Source organism: Ptiloglossa arizonensis, chromosome 6 (assembly GCF_051014685.1).
Source record: "Ptiloglossa arizonensis isolate GNS036 chromosome 6, iyPtiAriz1_principal, whole genome shotgun sequence".
Classification (NCBI taxonomy): domain Eukaryota; kingdom Metazoa; phylum Arthropoda; class Insecta; order Hymenoptera; family Colletidae; genus Ptiloglossa; species Ptiloglossa arizonensis.
In genome coordinates, this window is record NC_135053.1 from 26,749,817 (window position 1) to 26,774,346 (window position 24,530).

General features: G+C 49.1%; 1 protein-coding gene and 2 long non-coding RNA genes across 8 annotated transcripts in view; all 3 read left to right on the top strand.

Moving 5' to 3' along the window:
- Step (cytohesin steppke) overlaps positions 1–24,530 on the top strand; it is a 45,239-nt gene that overhangs the window by 16,519 nt on the left and 4,190 nt on the right. For 5 of the 6 annotated variants that reach the window (XM_076315130.1, XM_076315131.1, XM_076315132.1 and 2 more), the window contains one exon: positions 21,811–22,416. In XM_076315130.1, the coding sequence (XP_076171245.1) occupies positions 21,811–22,416 (606 nt within the window). Of the gene's footprint in view, positions 1–19,715; positions 19,832–21,810; positions 22,417–24,530 lie in introns of those variants that run through there. The other variant, XM_076315133.1, reaches the window with a different exon arrangement.
- Positions 9,500–14,376, top strand: LOC143148628 (uncharacterized). Its single transcript, XR_012992547.1, has 2 exons — positions 9,500–9,632; positions 14,273–14,376. It is a non-coding gene; the product is annotated as an uncharacterized LOC143148628 (long non-coding RNA).
- Positions 12,764–13,043, top strand: LOC143148629 (uncharacterized). The gene is made up of 2 exons (XR_012992548.1): positions 12,764–12,909; positions 12,965–13,043. It is a non-coding gene; the product is annotated as an uncharacterized LOC143148629 (long non-coding RNA).

Below are 24,530 nucleotides of genomic sequence, written 5' to 3' on the forward strand. Positions count from 1 at the left end.
CAGCGGTACGCGATTAATGTCGCGTCGCTGATCGAATATCGAAAGGTTCGATGATTCGAAGAAATTCAAACTCTACGACATACGTGAAAATCCACGACATCGATTTTCGATCCCTCCCGAATCCGACGGTCGATGTAAGCGGCGTAAAGCAGAAGCCGAAGAAACGTTAGAAACATTTAAACGCAAACAGCTACTCAACGAGAATGGTTTATCGGCAATGAAACCAATTTATGGCGATTCGACGTCGCGAGAACGATCGAAAAGATGTTCGAAAGCGAATCGACGAAAAAACAATTACGATATCGCGATACAAATAAATTCTTCGATTTCGACTTTGGATACCAAACGGTTCTATTACGAAGAAACGTGTTCCGTAGAACGCGCTACGTACCCGACGATTTGTACGTCTAACGAAGGATTTCATCCTATTTTAACCGTACTAAAAAAAAAAAAACTATGGAAATAACTCCACGTCGAGAGACCAAGTTATTTGTAAACAATAGAGACCGCGAGCGAATCGATCGATCCGAGAGATGGACGTCCGACGCTGCGAACAAGGCCAAAAGTGTTCGTAGATGTGAACGATCTGCTCGGCAAAAGTGTTTTCAGGAAGAGGAGAGAACCATCGGTCGCCGATTAGACACGCAAGTGACAAGATTTTATCGTTAACGTTGTCGAAAACGAACGAAAAGATTCGAGCACGTTTCAACTCGAGAAGATGTTTTCGAAAATGATTTCGAATCTTGCAATCGTTCAATTTTTTATCGTAATTTATCGTAATTTATCGTAATTTATCGTAATTGGGAAAACCGAAACGAAAAACGTCTTCTTTTACAGAGGATTCTACGGATCGAAAAATAATTTGAAAATATTTATTTCAGACCAACAGGATGGATCGTATCACGGAAGCCACGGAGAAATTCAAATGTACACTTCTTTAATATCGACGTTCTTTCCTACAAAAATTTGTAAATCTTCCTTAACGATGAATAAATCTACCGACAACAGTATAGATAGTTTATAGTTTTGTCGAAAAAAAACTCAAAGAAAACACACTCGTAAAAGCAGATATCCCTTTGAATCGCAATTCGATCGTTACGCGAGCTAAGCTTCGTCGCTTACATTTGTATCGCAGAAGCGAAAGTTAACCGAACGGTTACAGAAATTCCTTGTTCGAAACAAGTCGAAGGAAAAACTATTTCGATGTGTATCTGGCCAGTTTCGTATCATTTTCGAAATAGTCGTACCGTTCACTTTTGTTCGGCACGGGTTCCAAAAAGTTTCGACGACCCTAGAGGTGAACGAAAATCGTTGACGTTGTCTCGGTTTCGCGGACAGAAACCGTGAAGCGACGTCAACGTCGGCTTCGAAGAGCCGATGCGAATGTTTTCTCGTTCCGTTAAAAGGGAAACCTTACAAGTCCGAGTCCGAGTCCGAGTCCGAATCGTCGTCGTCGTCGGTTGCTCGATGCTCCGATCGAGAAAAACTTTGAAAGACATCGAAAGTAGTTACTCGGGTGCATCGTTTATGCGCCCAATTCCCTTTCCTTCGGCAACGAGCCATCGTTTCTGGAGCATCGCCAGACCTGGATGTTCGATTTTCTTTTTAATAAAAGAATGTTCCGTAACGTTACGGAACTTGGCTACGTTCCAATTAAACGGCGCGTCCTCGGCCTTGCTGGCCCTGCGAGAACATTAACATAGCGTTCGCGTTCGCATTCGCGTTCGCGTTCGCGTTCACGACGCGATCGAGTCGAAGGATTACACGGAACAGCGATATTAGCGCTTTACGACCGGGACTCTTGATTCAAAGATTCGAACAATTTTCCCATTTGTTCGAAACGCATCGAACGTGCTACGGCCCACAGAATTATCGATCGTGGATCGAACGTGTCGCGAATTCGATACGAAGGAAGAATATCGTAATACGGAGAGTACCACTGTGCGCGTACCGGTTAAGAGCGCGAGAACCGCCGATAGAAATCGATGGAAAAGGAACTCCGAAAAAGACTCGTTGTTGGTTCAGATTTTGCGATCGAATAAATTCGGACGAAGCGATACTCGTAGATTTCTGTAATTCGTCGAGGGAAAGTAGCATTTCTAGCTAGATACTCGTAGGCGCGTACACGATGTCGATTCGAAGAGCGTATCGTTCGAACCGGAGAGTACCTTCGGTCGCGGCTCTCTTGAAAGGTTCGATCGCGAAAGGTGTCGGAGAGGTCGCGTTACCGCCTATTTCGATGCGACGAACGCAAACGATCGTCGAGGAGTACGCGTACACGTATCGTATCGTTCCCATCCAGCGAACCTCCTCGACATTTTACGCGTAACTGCGCGCAACGTATCGCGTTTTGGAAAGGAAGCGTTTACCAACCAAGTACGCGCACTCTCGCTCGGCGGTATTCGCGGAATCGAACGTAGGAAAGGGATTCGATGCCTCGGTCACGGTCGACGGTTGCTAAGAGGCTCGGACTTCCGTTATCGTTGAGGCCCGATCGTAAGGAATTCGAATATCTCGAAAGTTGGATGTCTCTCGTTCGATCCTGTCTCGTCTCCGTCATCGGTAACGCTGTGCAATTCCCGATGCAAAACCGTACGGGGGGAGGAATACGATGAAAAATGTCGATCACGTGGAAGAGCCGAGGCCATGGCGGAACGAGACGCACCGAGCGACGTTTAAACGCGAACGTCCGTGCGCGCGAATTTCATTGACGTTGCGAAGGCCTAAACGAAAACAGACACGCGCGCGCGCGCGCGCACGCGCCGAACAGATCGAAATTATGCCTGTCGCTGAATCATTCGCTCGAATAGCTCGTGCAAACTCTTCGACCGCGCTCGTACGTTTCTCGCGTATGACGCACCTTTCGCGTTCGAGAATGCTTATTTTTATCGTCGAACTTGTATCACTCGTAGACTCGCGTTTCTCGATCGACTCGATCGACTCGATCGATCGTGCCGTCCTTTTCAACCAAACGATCGCCCGCGATTCCCATCGAGTCTTACTATATTTCCGTTGTAGCGTCGAAACGCGTAATCGCGAATCGAATATTTTTACAGCGATACGAAGAAGGAGGTTAACGCGACTGAACAGAGTCGGTCGGACGAACGGACGGATGGACGGACGGACGTTCGAATATTTTCCGTCCGGCCGTTTCTTACTCGCATTCTTTGCAGCTTCGATCGAACTGTAATCGATCCTTCGACCGGAAGACGCTTTCCGTACGAAACAAGAACCATCCGTTAAAGATTTATTTCTCGACGAGACACTTTCAAACGAAACAGAAACGATAAGTAAAAAGATCGACGACAACAATTTCGCAAGGTGATATCGAAATAGTGCAAAACCGAACGTGCACGTTGATACCCAAGTACCCATGTACGATACGTTTGTAGATTTGGAAAGCGACACGTTGACGCGTTAACAAAATTCTAGCGTTGTTCGCGCGCTATATTTAAAATCGAAAAGTACGATTTCTTTTTTCGAAATAACGGCGCACGGGTGCGATCTCGCCGTCTATCTGGATTATCGCGAGACTTTTGAACTTTGACCGCAGTTCTGCGCAGTATTTGATCGTTTTATCGGCTCGTAAACTATAAACAACGAATGCCTGCGTGGAAGACTCGTTGGAATTTTACATCCAAGTTCGATAATTCGAGTTTGTCGTCTCGGTTGCACCTTCGTTGTTCGTTTTAAGATCGCTCTTTGGCAAAGATAACTCGTTCATCGACCAGTGCTTCGCGACGATTAATCGAATCTCTGTTCGAACAATTGGCCCGTTACTTCGCTATGGTCGAACGATCGCTGATTTAACCGCGAATCGATGTTCCTAGGAAATAATGGGAGAGCTAGGTTTCTTCGATTATACTACGTACGTGTACGTTTCTTTGCGTTTAGTCTCGTAATTTCGCTGCTCCGTGCGACGCTTGTTCGCTAAGCGGCACCCTATGTAAGATACCAAAACTCGAAAGTCGATCAACCTCGGTCCGTTGAGTGACAATAAGAAAACGTTACGACGAGAATACGCGTACACGGCGTACGTACAAGGGGAACGCGTTAATTGTCATTTAAGAAAAGAAATCACCTTTGAGGGTTCGATCGGAGAATCAGCGAACAGAGTCTCTCTAGCATCGCGGCCACGTTTTCAGCCCGTGTATTCTCGGCTCGTGGATGAGACGCGCACGCGGCGAGCGAGCGAGCAAAAGGAGGAGGAATCTCCTCGCATCCTCTGTTCTTCTCGCGTTGCTCGGGCTACGGCCTTGAGAGGTCACTTTACCTGGGCCTGGACCGGGGCTTGGGCCGGGGCCGGGGCCGGGGCTGGGGCCGGGGCCGGAGCCGAGGCCGCAGCCGGGACCGGGACCGGACCGTACGTTGAATACATACTTGACGCAGAAAGGAACTGGAACGAAGCACGGGGAAGGAAAACTGGTATTCCGCGCGACCATTACGATAACGTGTCTTCGTTTTCTCGGGAGATCGCGCGTATATTTGTTCGGTAGCTCGGCGAGTGTTTTTCTTCGTTTTGAAAATTTCGGTTTCCAGACGGTGGAAAATCTTTTGCAAACGAAATTACGAGATCCAGCCGTTAGCCGAACGTTCCTTTGATCCGTTCCATCGAGCCGGTAAAAGTTTCGTCCGATTCGCGTTGCGTTGCGCGTCGTTTCCGAGGACGCGGCGTTCGAGCGGATGCCAAGCACGCGGCCGGCCACCGTCCGGTATTTCCGTCGCCCGGTAAGAACCGTTGCTTCCCGCGAATCGAAACAACGCGCAACCTTCGACGACACTTTTTATCGTTCGTTGTTACGGTAGCCGTCCTCTCGCGAGCGATTTTACGGGAGATCGTTGGTCGATTACTGTTTTCGAGCCTCGAACAAAGGACTGCGATAACCGTACGAAAAACGGAACCCGATGCATTCCCGATTTCGTAGCCCGTGAACGACAATGTCCGTTATCGTCGAGTCTGCCTCGGTTAGCTCCCGAGGCAACCACAGCCAAAGGAACAACCGGGAAGGAACAAGACGAACACCGTCGGGGCTGACCAAGAGAGAAGTAGGAAAGGAGAGGCGGTTTCTCTCGTCTCGTCTCGTCTCGTCTCGTCTCGTCTCGTCTCAGGGTTCGGGGTTCTCGCGTATGCCGTCAGCTGTCGTCGTTGCCCGCGAGATTTTTTGCACGGCGAATCGACTTTCCAAGGACGCCGCGAGGCCTTGCACCGTGCTCGGAAGGTAGAGCCGGAGACCTCCTTTTCTTTCCCGCTCGGGAGCTGCCGCCCGTACACGCGGCGTTCTTATCTAGGTCGACGGAAAAATAGAACGTAAAGCTCGTCCGGGATTTACGCAAACACGCTTCCGGCGGGACGAACCGACACCTTTGAACTTATACTTTCTCCTTTCTTTTCCTCCGATAACCACGATCGAACGAAATCGACGGTGTTTTCGTCCAAGTGCTTTACGCTTTCTTAGAGTCTCCTCGAATCTCTCGTCTTCGTACGAAGCGAGGCGAAGCGAAACGAAACGAAACGAAACGAAACGAAACGAAACGAAACGAAACGAAACGAAACGAAACGAAACGATCGTTTGTGAATTTTTCGCGCGAAGAATCGTGCACCGATCGTGCAACGTGCACGAAAACCATCGAAGGCGCAAAATAGTCGGTAACGCAACCTTAAAGGCTCTTATTTTGCGCTTGCGACGGCTCACGGTATCGATTCAAAAATCAACGACTTTCGACGATGAAAAAACCTGGTACCTACTCCGTCGAACGTGTCCGCGTTTAACTTTTCGAAAGACCAGTGCCGCGTCAAAGGTTCCCAATTTTAACTTTGAGAAAATACGCGCTACGTATCCACGCGGCACGCCGACAACTCTTACCTTTCACTTTTCACTTTTCACTTTTCACTTTTCACTTGTCGCGTACCGCTACGTCGAAATTCGGTTACCTTTGAATTGGAAAAATACGTACTCGGTAACGCGTTATCGGCTCTCGAAGCAAACAGCGTGCACGCGTAGCTACCTACCGTGCCGATATCCCTTGCCTTTGGATCACGAATACGCGTAGCACCGTGCCACCTACGGTCCGTTCCACCTTTGTCGCTTTCGATGGGATGTACGGTAACGTTTAAAACCCAACACCGCGTGGAAAAGGCTCCCCCGAACCGTGAAACGCGTACACAAGTACGCAAGCGAGCAGCTAGCTGCTACATCGTATCCAGCGATAGACGTTCGAATCTCCGCCCTGGAAAGATCGGAAACCTCGAGTCGAATTCGAAAGCAGAACTTCTCGAAAGTCTCTCTCGACGGCTCTTGAACGCCTTGCTCGATCCCTGTCTCTGGCTCCCGCTTCCGAAACGTTGTTGCGTTACCGATACCAACCACGCGATCTCGCGTGTCGCCGTTCCAGGTTTCGGATTTTCTATCTTTAAACGTAATATCTTTCCCTCTTTCCTTCTTTCTTTCTTTCTTTCTTTCTTTCTTTCTTTCTTTCTTTTTCGATCAACGGAATCCTCTTGTTGTTTATTCTCGATTCGAAACCGACGTCACTCGCGGCGATTGCGCGTCGTACCGCTTCGTATTCCGTCGCAAAAAGAATCCTGTTACACCGCATCGGAGTAAAGTCCGTATTACGAGTACCTACTGCAAAAAGTACGTTTCGCTGGGTTTCGGATTCCAATATTTCGTTCGAGATCGCAGAGATCGCGGTATCGCGTCTAACGTCTGCCGCGGAAGAACGAGGAGCGGGAACGCGACCCGCGTTTCCCGATGAACTTTCAGCCCGATTCCGTTCGCCCGAAGTACGTACGTCGAGTCGGGTAACCGCTTCCCGTGTAACGGAAACGGGAGACTCGTCTCGGAGGATCCAAAATAAACGTATCGGCTATTATCGGATCGAAGGAGAGCGGGAAAGGAAAGAAATAAATAGAACGCGTACGAGACACGCGTTTCTCGAATCCCAAGCGGCACGAACGATCGGGAAACGCGTTGAAGGTATCGGTCCCGCGTCACCCGGGGTGGAAACACGGTAGAACGCTAGAAATTAACGCATCGACGATGTTCGGTATCGGTAGAGGGTCAACGACGATCCGATGTATTCCGAGGCTCGCCGCTATTGTTCGGCGAAGAATTTACGATTACGCGTCCAGCTGACCGACGTTCGACGATACCACGATCGTAATCTCTGCACGACTACCGTAGCTACAATTTTCAACCGGTGAAACGGCAAAATAACGCGGATTAATAATTGTGCCGATCGACGGGATCCAATGGCGCGAACGACAAAGCTCTGGCTTCTGGTCGCTCGGTTCGGTTCCTCGTGTCTAACGGTCGACCCGTTGCGCAGGATACGCGTCCGCCCGCTCGCCCGCTCGCCCGCTCGCCAGCGAGCGCACACATCGATACTCCTAGCGTACGCGTAGCTGCCGCTGGAGGCATTACGTACACGTACATTACGAGCGCAAGACTCCCATCGGTCGAGAGGGTGGGGAGCGCAGAAATGTCGAGGTGCCGCATTCCACGGACTTTTAACAACCGTAACCCTCGTTTCCTTCCACATCTAGCCGTTAGCTATGATCACGGACACCGATCGAAATTACTTTTTCCGAGTACCGAGCTCCGTACTCCGTCCTCGTCCCCTAGTGCTCGCTCCGCGACGCCTCGGACGCCTCGGACGCCTCGGACGCGTCGAGCGTCTCGCCCGTCACGAATTTAACGTTGGCCGAGACACTCGAGTACACTCTACGCGAGAGATTCGAAAACGAGGTAACCATCGAAACAAAGACGAACGCAATTTCTTTGTTCTACGTAAACCGAACGAATTGGACATTTTTCGTACAAAACGAACTCGAAAAGTTCTCGGGTATTTCGCAAATGGAAACCTCGTTTTTCGAGATCGAAGGAAATCGGTTCTACTTCTATGAACGAAAAACGTTCGATACGAGGAGAAGAAGTTGCAAAACTTGTCGCGACTCGATTAAAATTGGATCCGAACCTCGATGTTCGAATTAGAAAATACGTACATACGCGCGTACGTGTACAAAGTAACGGGCGCACTCTGATCTTGCGTTTCAATCGTTTCGGCTCGATCGATTTTTGCGACCGAACGATTCGATACCCAAGGGCAAACTGTTCGGCAAAAGGTCGATGCGAGCTTTTCTACGAAAACGACAAGTCGAAGGTTAAAAAAAAAGGAAATTCTACTCGGACGCAAGCTTTTATTCGTCCGTTCCGAAACGATCGTACGTTCTTCGTTGTTCAAGGCGCGCGAAAGAAAACGTATGTAAATACGTACTGCGTCGGGTCAGGTCGGTGCAATACCGCGCGCCCGCGCGCCCGCGCGCCCACCCGCTCCAAGGAGAAAGAGTTTAAGTTTCGAGCCTTTGCCGAAATCTGTCGAACCATTTCGTATTATACCGTACTCGTTTTCCCTGGTAAATTTGCAACATCGCCAGATACGTCGAACGGAAAGATTATTAGCGCGATGAAACGAATTACGTAGAACCCGTGAACGACACGCGCGATGGGAGTACACCCTGACGAGGAACGGCATTTTCGCGAAAAATTCGCTACGCGGATACCTCTCGCTCCGCGACTCGTGAATACGTTTCGATCGCGTAAAAACTACTCGTCAAAGGGGAGATATTTACGATCGAAGAGCAAAGAACGCGGAAGCTTTATGCTCGCGTGCTTCCGACGAGTATCTCGGTTTTCACTTTAGCGGGCTCAACGAGCTTAACTGGCGAGCCGAGCATCGATGCCGATGAGCGGGTAATCGGGCAAAAGAGACGTCTCGTTCCATGTCCGGCGAAACTTTGCCCGCGGTAATAATCGTTGCTCGAGCATCGGAAACTTGGATGGAAAAGGAGATGAAATTTTTCCAGGAAACAAACTACCGCGAAACGTTGGTTTTTATGCGGCGAACCGCGGATCGTGCATCGCGCGTCCTCGGGACGCAAAATGTTTCGCGACAGCGAACGAAAAATTCGCCGATCGAACTCGGGACTCGAATGAAAATGAAAATGGTACTCGAAAAATGACCAGAAATGGTGCGAAATTTCGTCGAGTGTTACGTTCGACTTGGTTCGTTCCTCGCGATGCGTTCGTTCTCCGCACATTCGGTGTTCGGCCGACTCTTTTTACAAACAGCGTTCTTTACGAATTCGATGTCGATCGTTGTTGCCCCTTCGATCCCGCGGACGCGTCTTTCCTCTACGCGCTCGTGCAACGATTCGATTTAACGCGCTCCGGTACCGAACGCAACGAGAACCTCCCGAGTCGTGGTGAACGTTTCTCTCGATTGTTGCGCGGAAACTAGAAACGTTCGATACGCGAGTGGCGGGTGCGCTTATCGATTCACGGTGTACTCGTAACGACGTTGAAAATATTCGAGAGAAAAATGACGATCGAACCGTCAACGAATTTCCGTCCCTCTCGCGAAAAAGATCCACGAAAGAGGTCCACGACACGCGCACGAGGCGTTTAACGCGTTACGCATCGTGTAAAATTTCGTTCGGATGAATGAAATCTTTCTCTACGGACGAGCGGAAACGAGCTGTATCGCGTACCGAATAACGACATCGAGTACTATTACTCCGAGGCATCGACTATTAATAGGATTCGAGAGGACTGTCCGAGGAATCTCGCAAAGTATGCGCGTATTTGTTTCCCTCTTTTCGGTTGGGTCTGGTCCAGAATCCGCATCGAAAGTTCCAACGAAAAGAAGACGCGTACGAATCGAAACGATTTTAACCTCTTATTTAGTCCGTATTGCGTAAGTCGAGCTAAAGATACAAGCACGCGCGAGACGACGTTCGATTCTCCGGTGAGAAACCCGTCCGAGGTACGCGCGTTGGAGAAAGTTGGCGATATTCGCAAAAAATGTCCAGCGAGAATTAGGTTCTTCGTTGCGCAAAGTATACGCGTCTCGTTCTCGAGCGGGTGCGACTCAGCGCCCAAGATTTCGAAGAGACTTTGCGAACTATTTTATTCGCGTTGCGGGACCTCGTCGACCTCGTGACATTCTACGAGAATATCCAACGAATTGGCACGATCACCGCGCGGTACAGTTTCGCGCGGTTACATTTGCCTTTGGCACAACCGTGTGCGTCTCTTTATTCTTCTTCGTTATCCATCATCCTCACTCGAAATGCAAAATTCACCTTTTCTGAGCGTTGTTGTTGTTGTTGTTATTGTTGTCGTCGTCGTCGTCGTCGTCGTCGTCGTCGTCGTCGTTGTTGTTACTCCGATACCTAGTCGTCGATGCAGGTACTTTCGTTCATCGATGACAATCTTTCCTTTCCTTTTGGAAAAATTTACGACGCTCTTGCTCAACCGCGAAAAACATTAATCGTATCGCGCAAAGGGCACTAAAAACACTACGCTTCGTTACGTAGACCGAAGATAAACTGCTAAATGTACGCATTTTCGTTTCTCGCCATCGTTTTTGTACAATTTCCCGTTAGTGTGCATCATTGGAAACGCACGGTCGCCAATTACTTTTACACGAGCGTAATATTGTTTGCGAGCGAAAATAGGTAAAAGAAAGGACGCTCACGGTTGGTCGAGAGAAAATATAAAATGTGGAATTCTCGTTCGAACCGAGTCCTTCGCATCTCGAAATATTTGCGAGGGATCGAAAACCGATCCGTACGGTCGGCAAATTGTCCAAAAGTTGCAACGTGCCGGCAAGTAATTAAAACAACTCCAAGATCCGTGACCGGTGTTCCAAAATTTGTTATTCCACGAGAAAACGACTGAAAACTCTACAATGACGAAACTCCACGATTGCGCTATCCAACAATCGGACAATCGAAATTCGACGCGCGTCTATACGTTTCGAGTCGGTGTACGGATAAATGGTACGTTATCTTCGAGCGAACCAACGATCCTCTTTTTTCGTAAGTTCCCTCGTTTCGACGTTTACTCGCAAATTTTTTCCGCGCTCGTTCAGGTCACCCATCGATTTCGATATCTTTGTCGTATTTCTGTAGAGCTTTCCACCTCTATTTCCCGTTCCTTCTTCGAGCAACTTTATTTATAAGCGGTTGGCGGTCTTTCGCGAGTCAATCGATAACGCCGCTACGTTGCAACGCTGACTCGATTCGTTGAAAATTGGGCTCAAAGGTGGACGATGATCTCGTTCGACGGGCCAAGATAGAAAGTAACCAACCGACATTGCCTCCGACGGTTCGGTAGGAACGGAACCGCGCAAATTCTTCGTAGCGCGTTGCAAAAGCTTATACCTGCCATTGTTTCCCGGCTCGAAGTATCGAGAGAAACGTTGAAAAGGAGCTAAACTCCCTTTTTCGTTTCTATACCGGTGAAATCCGTTTCGTCGAAGGCCGGGAAGTATCTCCTCGAGGATTTTTAACCAATGTTGCGTTGTCCAGAATCCGTGTACGTACGTGCGCGTCTCCGCAACGATCTTAGCCGTTCGAGACATTTCGAGCACATCGTACGCGTTACGCGCTACAAGAGACGAAAAACAACGAATGCCGCATAAAAGTATAAAACTGAACTCGCAACTCGTTCGAGTGTCATTTTTCGCGACATTGTAGAAATTTGCTTCAAAATTTTCTTAGATTTCGTCAATTTTTTAACACACGAACGCGTAGACGATATCTTGAATCTGTGATACGATTAAAAAATTGAAAACCAAACGACCGTTTTATCGCGCTTGTTGTTGTTGTTGTTGTTGTTGTTGTTGTCGCTGCTGCTTTTTCGGTAAAAGATTTCTAGTATCGTTGGATCAGAGTTTCCTTGCCGTCGACCGAAAATGGTATCGGTTAGCGTTTCGATCGATAGTTCGTTGCTAACGCGATACAATTTTGGGCAAAGAAATGTCCATCGTCGAATTCGATGTTTCGAGTCATAGAAATCGCATAGGCGAGTTCACGGTATTCGTTCGCTGCGACAAAAGACGGCCGAACGGAGCTTTTCCCTTCCGAACGATCGAACCGAACCGCTGATTAAAAACCTCCGCTTCTCGTGTAGGTCGAGCGATCGGAGTACACAGATCGAATTCGTGTCCGCGGAAAATTCCAAAATTCCTCGACCGGGATTCTATTTTTCTTTCTTTTTTTTCCCTTTTTTTCTTTCTTTTTTTCCTTTTTTTCTTTCACGTTGCAGTGGGTTGGCGGAACGAAGTGAAATCACGCGAGCTCGTTCCCGCTATCGCGTGTATCTGTAAAAGTATTTTACCAAAATCGGGAAGCCAGTTCCGTTAACCGTAACGATGAAAGAGTCTCCTCTGAATAGACCTGCAAACTTTTCATCCTCGAGTGAGACTGTTCCGGCAGAATTGTGTATCACGGAGAACCATTCGAGTGGTCTACAAACTTTGTCTTTTTGGCTCATCCATTCACGTTGGAATAATAAAAATGATCCAATCGATTGTCCAGACGTAGACGCTTTGGAACACGAAACGTTTGAATTTCGATTACGGAAAAAGGTTATTTAAAAATATTTGCAATATCGAAAATGTTGTTTAGATCGAGAAACGTTCGTCGATTTTCAAACAGACACGATAACATCGCGATCCTCCAATTCCCTTATTTTAAATATTTCGCGTTCGAAGCAACGTTTTCCGAAACGAAGAAATCAACCGGAAGATCGAAATCCAAAAAGTAGTCAGCTTCGAACCCTTGTAACTCGTCGCGGAGCAATCGTCCTCGTGGAAAAAGTCGAGGGAACGTTCGCGAATGAAAAATTTCACGTGGCCGAGAAGATCGATATCGATGTCCGGTAATACTAGTATTGCACGGAGAAACGTCGTCTGAATGGCATCGAGTTCGCTCCGTCGTCGAAGAAATAAACGAATCGATCACCGTTTCGCGATCATCCGAGTATCTAAACGAGGAAAGGGAAAACAGCCTGCTAATACTATATTCTTTTTGGAAGCAACTGCTGTTACCGCGGAAGAAATGTAATTAGCGCGATGCATTTTAGTAGACCGAGATTATTTTTCTTCCTGTCCGTAGTCCGTGTTCCTTTTTACCGAAAGCGAAGGGCACGGTCCGTCAAGACGAACCGCAAACAAGGAAAAGGAAAGAAAGATAAATGAACGGGGAGGGCATTTCGAAGTGGATACGTCCCGACGTAACGAGGAAGAAGAGCGTGAATCGTGATCCGTACAGGATGCGATAAGAAACGAGCGTTTCCTTCGCGCGGAGATTGTAAAATCGCAGCCATTTCCAGGCTCGTTGGTTCGACGGCAATTCCTAACGATTCTTCGAGTACATTTGTACACGTATACGGATTCTTTTTTACGAAAGGACGGTGAAACGAAAGAGGTACGTAAACACGATCGGTCGACAAAAAAGGAAAAATTGTTCCGTTTCGAAAGTTTTTCTTATCAACGTTTACGCGAACTGAATTTACGTTAAATGCCATAACGTAAGGATAACGTTTCAAGAATCGCGTTGTCGAAGAGGTTACGGTTCGGCTCGTCCGTTGTCGCGAATCACGCGCAAATAACGGGGCAAAATTATTCATCGTACATTTTCCGTTCGATATTACGCAAGCCCTTATCGCGAACCTTGTCAATCGCGAACGATTCATCGTTCTCGCGATGCCCGTCTGTCCGTAGATGACTCGAAATGCAAATTGCCCTTGCATCCGCTGCGTGTTTTCTCATCGATCGAAACGGGAAAGCGGCAAGAGGCGTTGAATACGAGTCGATGATGCTTTCGAACAGGCTCGATGAAAAGCAATTCGACGTTAAATCGTCGTGAAAAAAGAAAATGAACATTCTCGAAACAATTTCTCGTTCGAGTAGTTACAAGGGACTCGTCGATTCTCGATTTCTCAGAGTTTCTCCTCGTCTCCCGAAATATTGTAAATAAAATGATTTCATTCGGTCGTAAGACGAAAAACGGTAGACGAAAGGTGTATCGCTTTCTCGATCGGGGTTCAATTTTGCACAATTTCTTTGCAATTTCTTATCGCAACGAACTCGCGCGGCACCTTTCGTGCCTCGTAACGCAACGCATCGTCACGGGACCGAATCGTGACTTCGCCGAAGGGTGAAACAACGCGGCCACGAAACGCTTGTCCCTACGGGGTTGCTGCTCGTGCCCGGAGAAATTAAAGCAATCTGCCGAAACTCGTTGAAAATGCCCGATCGGGCAACAAGTGGGCCACGTCTGTTCGAACGGGGTGTTATTACCGTTTCGCCGCGAAAGAGAACGATAGATACGAAAATGCTCCGGAGCGATCGATTCGATTCGATTCGATTCGATTCGATTCGATTCGATTCGAATCGAACGAGCCGTATACGAATTCGACAGCGAACGGTCTAACCGCGCGATGGATTCGCGAACGAAACGTTCGACCGACCACGAGACACGCGAACGTTGCTTTCGTCGTGTACGCTTTTAAACGGACATGCTGAAAATACGCTTTAAAGGGGCAACGAGGTAAAAGCGTTGCTCTCGATTCGCTCGAAAGGAGCAATTTCTTCCACGAAGAAAACGGTCGGCGTATGGACGATTGGTAAGTCTCTCCGGGATCGATGTATAAAAATAAAAATCACCCTCGCTCCGCGAAGAATAAATAACAGCCGTGTACCGTACGAGCGAATCGAGTCGAGTGTACGCGTGCATTTTCGCTAGAAATTTCCCGGACACGAAGCGTCAAATTTCTTTAAACCAGCATCGTTGGGCGGGGCGGGGCGGGGGGGGGGGGACAATTCGCTACGCGCGTTTCCCTTTGTTAAAATTCAAATTTCGAAACTTTGCGATTCCCGAAATTCCAGTAAATCCGTGCCCATCGATTTGTTCCGGCTTCGAGAGAAAATTACCAACCAAGATCCATGTTTCCGACGGGCCGGTATCTCGATCGGTGCGAAACCGAGTCTACGTATCTCCTTCGACACTTCGATTCGTAAACTCTACCCTCGCTAACGGCCACCGCGCGCAACCAAATTATTATACCGGATTTTCCTCCGTAGCTACCGTAATAGCCTTTGAAACGCTAGCGAACCTCGATTCGGCCGATAAATAATCCCGTACCGACAGTTTGCGTTTCTGCGTTTCGTACAAACGTATCGATCTAAACCGAGCAAACCGAAGCAAAGTAAAGTCGAGTCGAGTCGAGCCGAGCCGAGCCGAGCCGAGCCGAGCCGAGCCGAGACACGAACAACTCGGGTGAACAGACACGAGAATCGCGCCGTTTTCTCACGCGTTGACGATGAATGCGCGGGGTTGAGGCCGGATGCAACCAAGAAACGGACAAAAGAAACACGGCTGCGTTACAGACAATACCACTGTGCCACAAACGGCCAACTTATTGTCCGTGGTACGGTATCGTGCCGGTAGTCCGTTAACGAGGTCCATCGAAGACAACCAAAGACCACTTCCGGCCTGTGATCCTCTTTTTTCCTACTACCGGACAGAAATTCGGTATCGTTGACGCAAACCTCCTCTTCCTCTCCCTTAATTTGTCGGCCGACCGAAACGAATTAGCTCGTCTTCCATGACTTCCGAGCCTTCTTCTCAAAGCTCGTAATATCGTTCGAGAGCAACGCCAAGCTCGATCTCGATGCAGCCGATAAAAATTTTCATACATAGTTTGTTCGGTGAAACGTGAACCGTAGAAAGCAAGTGTTTACGTTGAATCGACAAGTTGCCTACAGTATTTCGTTCGAGCGAAGTCGACGAAAACAAAGAAATCGTAAATTTTGATCGTTCCACGATGGTCTCCGTACGGGTTTGCCGACTCTTTTCGGGTATTCTCGATTCTATCGATCGTTCGAGTGCCAAGTTTTCGCGCAGACAGTGCCGATCGCCGGGATCGCCTATCAAAGCTCGAGGTAAACGAACATTCTTTGGTACGGTAGATTTTGAAACGTGAAACTGCACGTAAACCGGCATTACAGTTTTTGCGATAAAATCTCGATTCATTTTCCTCTATGGCCAAGAAGAGTGCCGAGAAATACGAACGTCGAAAGACTTCCAAGTTGGAATTTATCAATGTTTATATATTTACATACGTATATAGAATGAGAAAGGGAGCCAAGAGTCGAAAGACTCGGTAGCGAGCACATTGCTCGTTTTAACGGCCAGATCCGAGTCAGACTCGGTCTCGAGCGTTAGGGTTATCAATTCCTTTCGGCGTCGATGTCGCGAACGCTCGAAATTCGAACGAAATTCGAACGAAATTATCGAATTCCAAAGATTTCGATCGATCGAAAGTTGGAAAGCTGGACAATGTTGGAATAATTCCTTCCGTTCGGAGTCGAAGAGTCACAAGTTGTACAACCCGAGAGACTAGACTCGCGTTAGGGATTCGTAAGGCAAGTAAAAGCGGTCCTTTTTCCTTCGGTGAGGCTAGTTCGGTACAAGGAAAAGGAAACGGCCACACCTTCCGCAGACGTACGCCCGGCGACTCAACGACCGGGGGATCTCTCCGTCTCGTCTCGTCTCGTCTCGTCTCGTCCCGTCCGCGCGCCGCTGTCCTCGTATTTAGTATCCAGGAAGGAGTCGATATTCGTCGCCCTTTTCTTCCCTTCTCGAATCGTAGTAACGATCTTTCGCAGATCGCTCGAGGCATTTACCGCACGAATTGTACCGATCGAACGATCATTTCCAGACACCTACGTCGTCGAACGAGTAAACCGCAACTGTTGCTCGATAAAGCCGCGTTGTTCTTCTCCAGTAATTATACGAACCGGTTGAAAATTTCAATCGTTCGTAAAAACACGGTGGCTCGCCAATCGCTTTTTACGGATGGTACGTTACTTTCGAACGGTCGCAAAGACATCGTAGGCACGCTTTCCTCGAGGAATTATACTACGCAGATACCTACGTGTATTTGCTTACGAGATAAGATCAACGACCCCGCAACGATTCAACTGTACGCGCGTACCCTTATCGAACCCTCCGAGAGGATCAAAGTCCAAGACAAATTTAGGACGACCCACGGTCTCCTTTTCCGGCAGTAAATGCCAAAGGATAGAGCTTACCCGCATTACCCTCCGGACTAAAATTAAACAACTTCCGTTTTATTTGGAAACGCAGCGTTCTCTCTGAATGGAGAAATTTACCAGGGCTCGAACGCGAATCGAAATATCGTCGCGTTGAAAGCGAAGAATCAAAGTTCGTTTCGATCCGCTGACGGGAGCAAATAGAAACTTTGAAAAGAGCGGACGTTTTACACCGGTTAGTTGTAATTTCCAACAACCAACGGGTATTTTTAGTTCGCTCCGGGTCGGTAGAAAGAAAGAAGAGCGTCGCGGAATCGACGGGGAGAAATCCCGAGTTTTCCTCGGCTAGCGAACCGTCGATCGAGGAACCTGAATAACAAATAGAGCGGCGTATAACGCGCGTTAACGTAGCGGCTCTTATAGTATACCGGGAGAACGCGTCTATGCCCTGGCCTCCCCCGTCCCCCGATATCGTCGAGGCTCCCCCTCGTCGATGAGAACGCATCGCGTACGCGACCTCCTCTCCCTCTCTCTCTCTCTCTCTCTCTCGTCTCTCGTCTCTCGTCTCTCGTCTCTCGTCTCTCGTCTCTCGTCTCTCGTCTCTCGTCTCTCGTCTCTCGCTCGCTCCCTCCCTCGTCACCGTTTGCGCTTCGTTGTCCTTTCGCACCGAAACTTCGATATACATACGAGCCGCGTGTTTAGGAGGTGGTAAGTGCCCTCGACTCGAAATACGGAATTAAAACGGTTACCGAAACATTATCCTCGAAAGAAAAAGGATATTCCGGCGGCTCTCTTGGACGTTCGAGGCTCTCTTTCCAGGAACGTATTCCCGCTTTAATAAATATTTTACGGTCGCGTGTTCGCGTAATTTCCCATCGCGGGGCCGGGAAAGATCGCCAGGAGGATATCGCAGGAATGGGCGCGGCCATCGATTTTCCCTGTTCCACGGTGTCATCCTCGCGGAAAGTCTTCGCGGATGAACTTCCCTCTCCGTTTCGTTAACCGGTGGAAGTCCAATCTTCGACCGGACACGGGGAACCACCCCACGAATCGTAGAAAGAACGTTCCGTTCGGGATCTCGCTATTATTTTTCCTTCTCGAAACGGTCCGAGCGCATCGATCGAGGATCGGTCTGGCTTTTCGCTGCGATCCACGAGCGAATGGTTCGCGCGAAACGGAGCACAGCTCCAACCGAGGAATAAATAATATTCCGATATACGGATCGTTCGGTCGCTTGGAAAAAGGTGACTCGATCCTTTCAACAACGAACCGTTTCGGTTGCTACGCTCCGAGTTGAAGTATCCCGCGAACGGCAAACTTCAAAGTTAAACCGACCCTTTTTCCTTCAAATTGTTCCCATTTTTCGACAGACGAATGAAAATCGTATCGCGTAAAGTAAAGAGAAGAACCGTACAACGAGTAATTTCGAATGTCCAGTATCGATCGATCGCTCGATCGATCGATCGTCTACGATCGAAACGTAGGTCTTCCGATTCCTTTGAAAATAATTGCAACGTACGGTCAATGACTTCCCAGTTTCTATCTCTACGAACTCTCGGCTTTTCTCTCGACTCGGTCGAAATTCGCATTCGATTCGCCGTGTTCTATTCGTTTCCGCAAAGTTCCTACCATCTCGATTCTCGTAATTTTCTTCTTCTTCTTCTTCTTCTTCTTCGATAACGGCAAGGTTGTACAGATACGCGTCCATATTCGCGTACGGTCCGTTTCTTTCGTTTCGTCCTATGAACCGTATTCGCACGAAAATATTACCTACCATTGGGAATTCTTTGTTTCTCTCTTCGAATGAAAGCTGCTATTGCGCCTAATGGGTATAATTCACCGGCCTGCTCTTCGTAGAAAAGTCAAGTCTCTGCTCTATAATTTACGAGGAAACGAGGTTTCGAGTACCCATTGTTTCCTCGTGTCGTTTCGTAACGAAGACACGAAGTAACGCGCGACCCTTGCTTCGCGTTCTCATCGACAAGTGTTTCACAGCGTACCGGGCACGTCCACGTGGTCCCTGAACGCGCATGGAACGCTTCGTGAATCTATTCGGTTAAAAATAAACCGCACTTCCTTCGGTCGGAGGGCCTCGATAAACATCTTCGGGCTGAGTTGGCCGAAAAGAAGCGGAACGTTTACCTCCTCCTCGTCGTTGTCGTCGTCGTCGTCGTCGTCGTCGTCGTCGTCGTCGTCGTCGTCGTCGTCGTCGTCGTCGTTGTACGCTAAAACTTCCAACGAGAGCGATCCTCTTTTCCATTCCAAAACGATTATATTTTCAGAGAACATCAACGCGTATTCTATACACGAACGTCGCCCGTTCAATTATCTTTACTCGCGATTCCTCAAATTTTACTTTTCCGTTCCATTAATTTTTTCCGGAATAGATGTTGGACTTCGAATCCAAGTTGAAATTTATGATACATTTCGTTCAATGAAAACTACATTTACGCGGCCGATAAATAATCGGTACGTTGTACGTTTCGCGGCACGATTCGAAATCGACTGTCGCCGGCACGGAAGCACGTGGGAAGCAGGCGGAAAGCAGGCGGGAAGCAGGCGGAAAGCAAGCGGAAAGCAGGCGGGAAGCACGCGGGAAACGTTCACCGAAATGGCGGTGCGCGAGACTAGTTTGGCAATTTGTGGAAATCGAGGTTAATCATCGCGCGCGGAACAATGAATCGCGGATCGATTCGAATATTTTCTCCGTGCGAGGATTCGCGGAATCGCGTCTTGTTCGCAGAACGCGAGAAAGAAAGCCAGCCAGAGCCAGCCAACCAGCCAGCCAGTCGGCCAACCGGCCAACCGGCCAACCAGCCAGTCGGCCAGTCAGCCAGCCAGCCACAGCCACTCGACCAGCCAGCCAGCCAGCCATCCAGCCAGCTACCCGACTGAACGTTAATTAGAGACCGGATATCCTTTGGTCGGTAATTAAGTAGGATTTATCCTGCTCCCAAACAAACGGCACCTTCTTCCTATCGCCGCGACGTCCGGTTTTTCTTCTCCGAAGATAAGAAGCGATGATTTTCAACGCGTTTCGGGATCCTTTCGAGTTGGACGAACGCGAAGAAAACCGTAAAGATTCAGTTTTAGCGCTCGAAACGCGATTCGAGACAAATAATCGACATCGTCGTTTCTTCGTCCGTATCGATTCCGAGATTGCAAATCGACCGGTACCTCGTTCTCTGCGCGATGCGACGCACGATCTCGATTTCCTCCGGCCTGGTTGAGAAAACATCCCGACAACCTTTTTTCCTTTTAAACGCCCGAATCCGGTTCAAGATCGAAGGTGGCAAGTTACGGTTCGAGGCGCAAAACCGTGAGACGGAAACTACAACGAACAATGTCGTATCGTTGTTTCTCGTTCGCTTCGATAATTAATAATCGTTTCCATCGTCCATCGTCCATCGTCCATCGTCCATCGTCCATCGTCCATCGTCCCATTGCGAGTTCGACGTTGTCTCGCCGTTGAAAGCGGTAACGGTCGACTCTCGACATTTTCCAACGCTACCGAACGCTACGGAATCGACTGCTTTTGTTTCGGAATCGCTTCTCGTTTCGCTTTCCATTCGACGCTCGCCGTTACGATCGAATTCTACTTAAATGCGGTTCAACTGGTTCTCGATTCACCGATCGACGCCACGAATAAGGAGAGCCAGCCGGCCGATTCGTTGGATAAAAGTCGACGAGTTCTTCCGTAAACAATTATACCGTGCCGTTTAACCAACTGGGCGAATTTCCTTGCACGATTGATTTTAGACGTACCTCGATAATTGCGCAACGCGACGTTTGCGTCGGTTGGGATCGTTGAACGGAAAGAAACGTTTGAACCGTCGATACGAATCGTCGAAGAATAAGAAGAGCAGGTTGCACCGATTCGTCGCGACTCGATCCGTATAATGTTAACGGTCGAGTCGTCGGACGATCGCCGGACGATCGCCGGAAAATGGAGCTGAAAATTCCGGGGAGCATCGAGAGCTCTACTCGCGTACACGTATACCGTGCATGCATAGTATCTGTGTATACGTGTTGTACGAGTACACACGTACCCACAACCTACGCGGAATCGGAGGACCGTTTCGAGACAGAGTTCTATTTAGATTCCGACGCAATCTCGCTCCGTTTCGTTCGAATCGATCGACTAACTTCTTTCGTTTACAATTTAATCCAGAAATTTGAAAAACGATAAAAAAATTCGCGCGCCGCGTTCCTCCGATTCGAAAATCTTTAACGAATCGAGATCGGAATCGAATTTCCATCTACCGCCGAAAGAGGAGACACGAGACCCGAGGCCGGCCGTCGTGAATCTCGCTGTTCGTCGAACGCTTTTTCGTCCGAAACGCGAGAAACCGCTGTACGAGTTCTCTGCAACGAGCAACCGGAATTATGCCGTCGACCACTTTCGATAATTGCGACGGAACGTAGAGGGTACCTCGACCGATCGTGTACGTACGTACGTACGTACGACGAGAAACCTGGAACTTGAAATCGAAACGGTGGTGCGGTTACGATCCGTCGTTGCCGTTCCCAAAGGGAGGCAAGATATTTCCACGATCTCGACCGAAATGTCTCGAGGAGAGAAGAAAAAAAAAGAAAAGTACGAGCACCGTCTTGGCATCGGCCTTCGAAGGGAACGAACGAATGGGACACTATTCTGCCGAATCTCGGTTAACGCGGCGAGCAGATTTTGCGAGTCGATCGAATCCTCCGAACTGCGCTGCGCTCGGCCCGTTATCGCGCGGAAAGTGTCGTTACTCGAGAACGTTTCGTTATCGCAACGCCCGAACGAATCGATCGCTGGCAACGAACCGGGAACGCGACGGACATCCTCGGTCGCGCCTACTCGCGCCACCGAGGAACCCATTGTCGCGCGACTCTCTGACACCCATCTTTCTTTTCCAGCAACTGAAAGATGAGCTGGGCGAGGTGGTGGCCGAGATGGAGGCGATGGAGGGCGGCGGTCTCGCGGCCGACGAGACGAAGCCGTCCAACAAGGCCAAGCAGACCTCGATCGGCCGCAAGAAGTTCAACATGGACCCGAAGAAAGGCATCGAGTACCTGATCGAGCACAATCTCCTCGCTCCGACCCCGGAGGACGTCGCCCAGTTCCTCTACAAGGGCGAAGGCCTGAACAAAACCGCGATCGGCGACTACCTGGGCGAACGACACGATTTCAACGAGAGGGTGCTCCGCGCGTTCGTCGAGTTGCACGACTTCACGGACCTGATCCTGGTTCAGGCACTTCGGCAGTTCCTCTGGTCGTTCAGGTTGCCGGGCGAGGCGCAGAAGATCGATCGGATGATGGAGTGTTTCGCGCAGAGGTACTGCCAGCTGAACCCGAACATATTCACGAACACGGACACCTGTTACGTCCTCAGTTTCGCCATTATCATGTTGAACACCTCCCTGCACAATCCGAGCGTCAAGGACAAACCGAGCGTCGAACAGTTCATATCCATGAACCGCGGCATCAACAACGGCGGGGACCTACCTCGCGAACTCCTCGAGGTGAGCAGTTTTGCTTGCTTGTCGCCAATCGTCACCCGTCACCCGAGCACCAGAGCACCCGAGCACCCGGACACCCGTTAGCCGTTACTCGTTAAACGCGTACTCGTTTACCCTCGAGTCGGGACTTTTACGAATCCCGCTCAACGTACCGAGCTAACGATCCGCGGAACAAACGTTAACCCCTTGAAATTTTCGCGTCGAAACTCCTACACGATCGATAGAACGGGAGCCGGTCGAGCCCGATAGGACAGGATACACGCATACGTGTTGCTCAACGCGGCCGTCGCGCGCCGATGCCCGATTTCGAAACGTTGCTCCGCTTTTCGACTCAAAGTACCGGACAATACCTACGGAAGTATTTACGAATCGATGCTCGCGAACACCGATCCGAACCTCCTACGACGAGTGCGAGCAGTGCGACGACAAGTTGCACCAAAGTTCTCCCTACGGTACACGAACGAATTGTTGCTCAGTTTTCGTCGCGGGTAGTTACACCTACCGGTTTACGCGCGCGACATTCGATGCAAGGGTCGTTCGTTTCGGCTTTACCGTCCAGTTTCGGGAGAATCGACGCCACGAAAGCTCCCGGATCCGCGAAATATACTAATTCGTTCCGTTACACCAGCGGTATCGCGCGGATGTATCAATTTTACCGAACGCGACCGCATAGGAAATATTCGCGTTGTAACATTCATTGGGGGTTCAACGCGACCGAACGCTGCTATAATTTCAATTTGCCGTTTTTCTAACGCGCGATATTCTCCGACTATCGGCCGAAACTGTATACCTCGATATCGAAATTGTACGTTGCGATTCGTTGTACCGACACGATACCGCGCGACGAATCGACTGCTTTCGCGATATCTCGTTGTCAGTTGGCGCGCTTCGATATTAAACGGATACTGGATACCGACTAGACACTGTGCACTCGTTATTCGATACTACGCGATAAATACTACATACCGGACAAAGGATGTACACCGCGATAGGTATCCGTTAGATTTTCTCCCAGTTTGTCGGAAATGCTTCGATCGTTCGTGGGTAAAGATTTAAGAGATTTCTTTCGATATTCTCTGCCGGATAGCGCACAGGTAGCGAACGCGCGATCGTTCGAGAAGCAAGTGGATCCTAAGAAACGCGATAAACAATATAATAACGACCGAGCGCGCAACACCGGACGTGTATACGTCATCGCGAGCGTCGAACCAGGCGACCGAAAGGTGTTCGTTGGTCGTTGATCGTTGGTTCGTTGGTTCGTTGGTCGTTGGTCGTTGGTCGTCGGTCGTTGGTCGTTGGTCGGTGGTCGGTGGTCGGTGGTCGGTGGTCGGTGGTCGGTGGTCGGTGGTCGGTGGTCGGTGGTCGGTGGTCGGTGGTCGGTGGTCCGTGGTCGATGGTCGCGTGTATACGCGCGCGATTCGTGGCCAGGATATAAAGCAATTGGCGCGCTTTACGAGTCGCTCGCCGGATCGCGATTATTAGAAGAGTACACGGGACTAACGGGGAAGTCCGTTGCATTGATTCCTTAATGATAGATTTATGCAAAGTGCCATAGCGTGGCAACGATACGCTCGGTGGTCGGGAGCAAAAATCGTTCTCCCGAGATACGATTCGTCGATTCGACCGACAGAAAACTACTCGTCGAATATTTCGGAAAACGTATCGCCGAGTTTCCTTTTCGCGCGTCCTTTAAGACTCGCGAACTCGTATCTCTTACAATAACGACGAATACTCTTCGTTGCGTACGAACGCGCGGACTCGTTTCTGCATAAAAATTCCGTAAGAGTACAAGTTTTTACACGGGTCTGTATAGATCCAACGTCCGCGGACGTAACCTGGTATGCATTATCGATCGATGAAAAATGGCAAGGAGCTAACTCGTAATACAACTCGAAAGAAAATTGAATCCGACGAGTCCTTTGAATCTCTTCCGCTCGATGTCGATAAGTGTACCGTTAGCGAGTTTCAAACATATTAGTAACAATAATAATAATAATAATAAGAAGAAGAAGAAGAAGAAGAAGAAGAAGAAGAATCGTAATTTTCTTCCTTGCCGCGACCTACTAATTTCAATGTTCTCCGATTCGAAAGAAAAAAGGTCACAATTACGAAAGGAG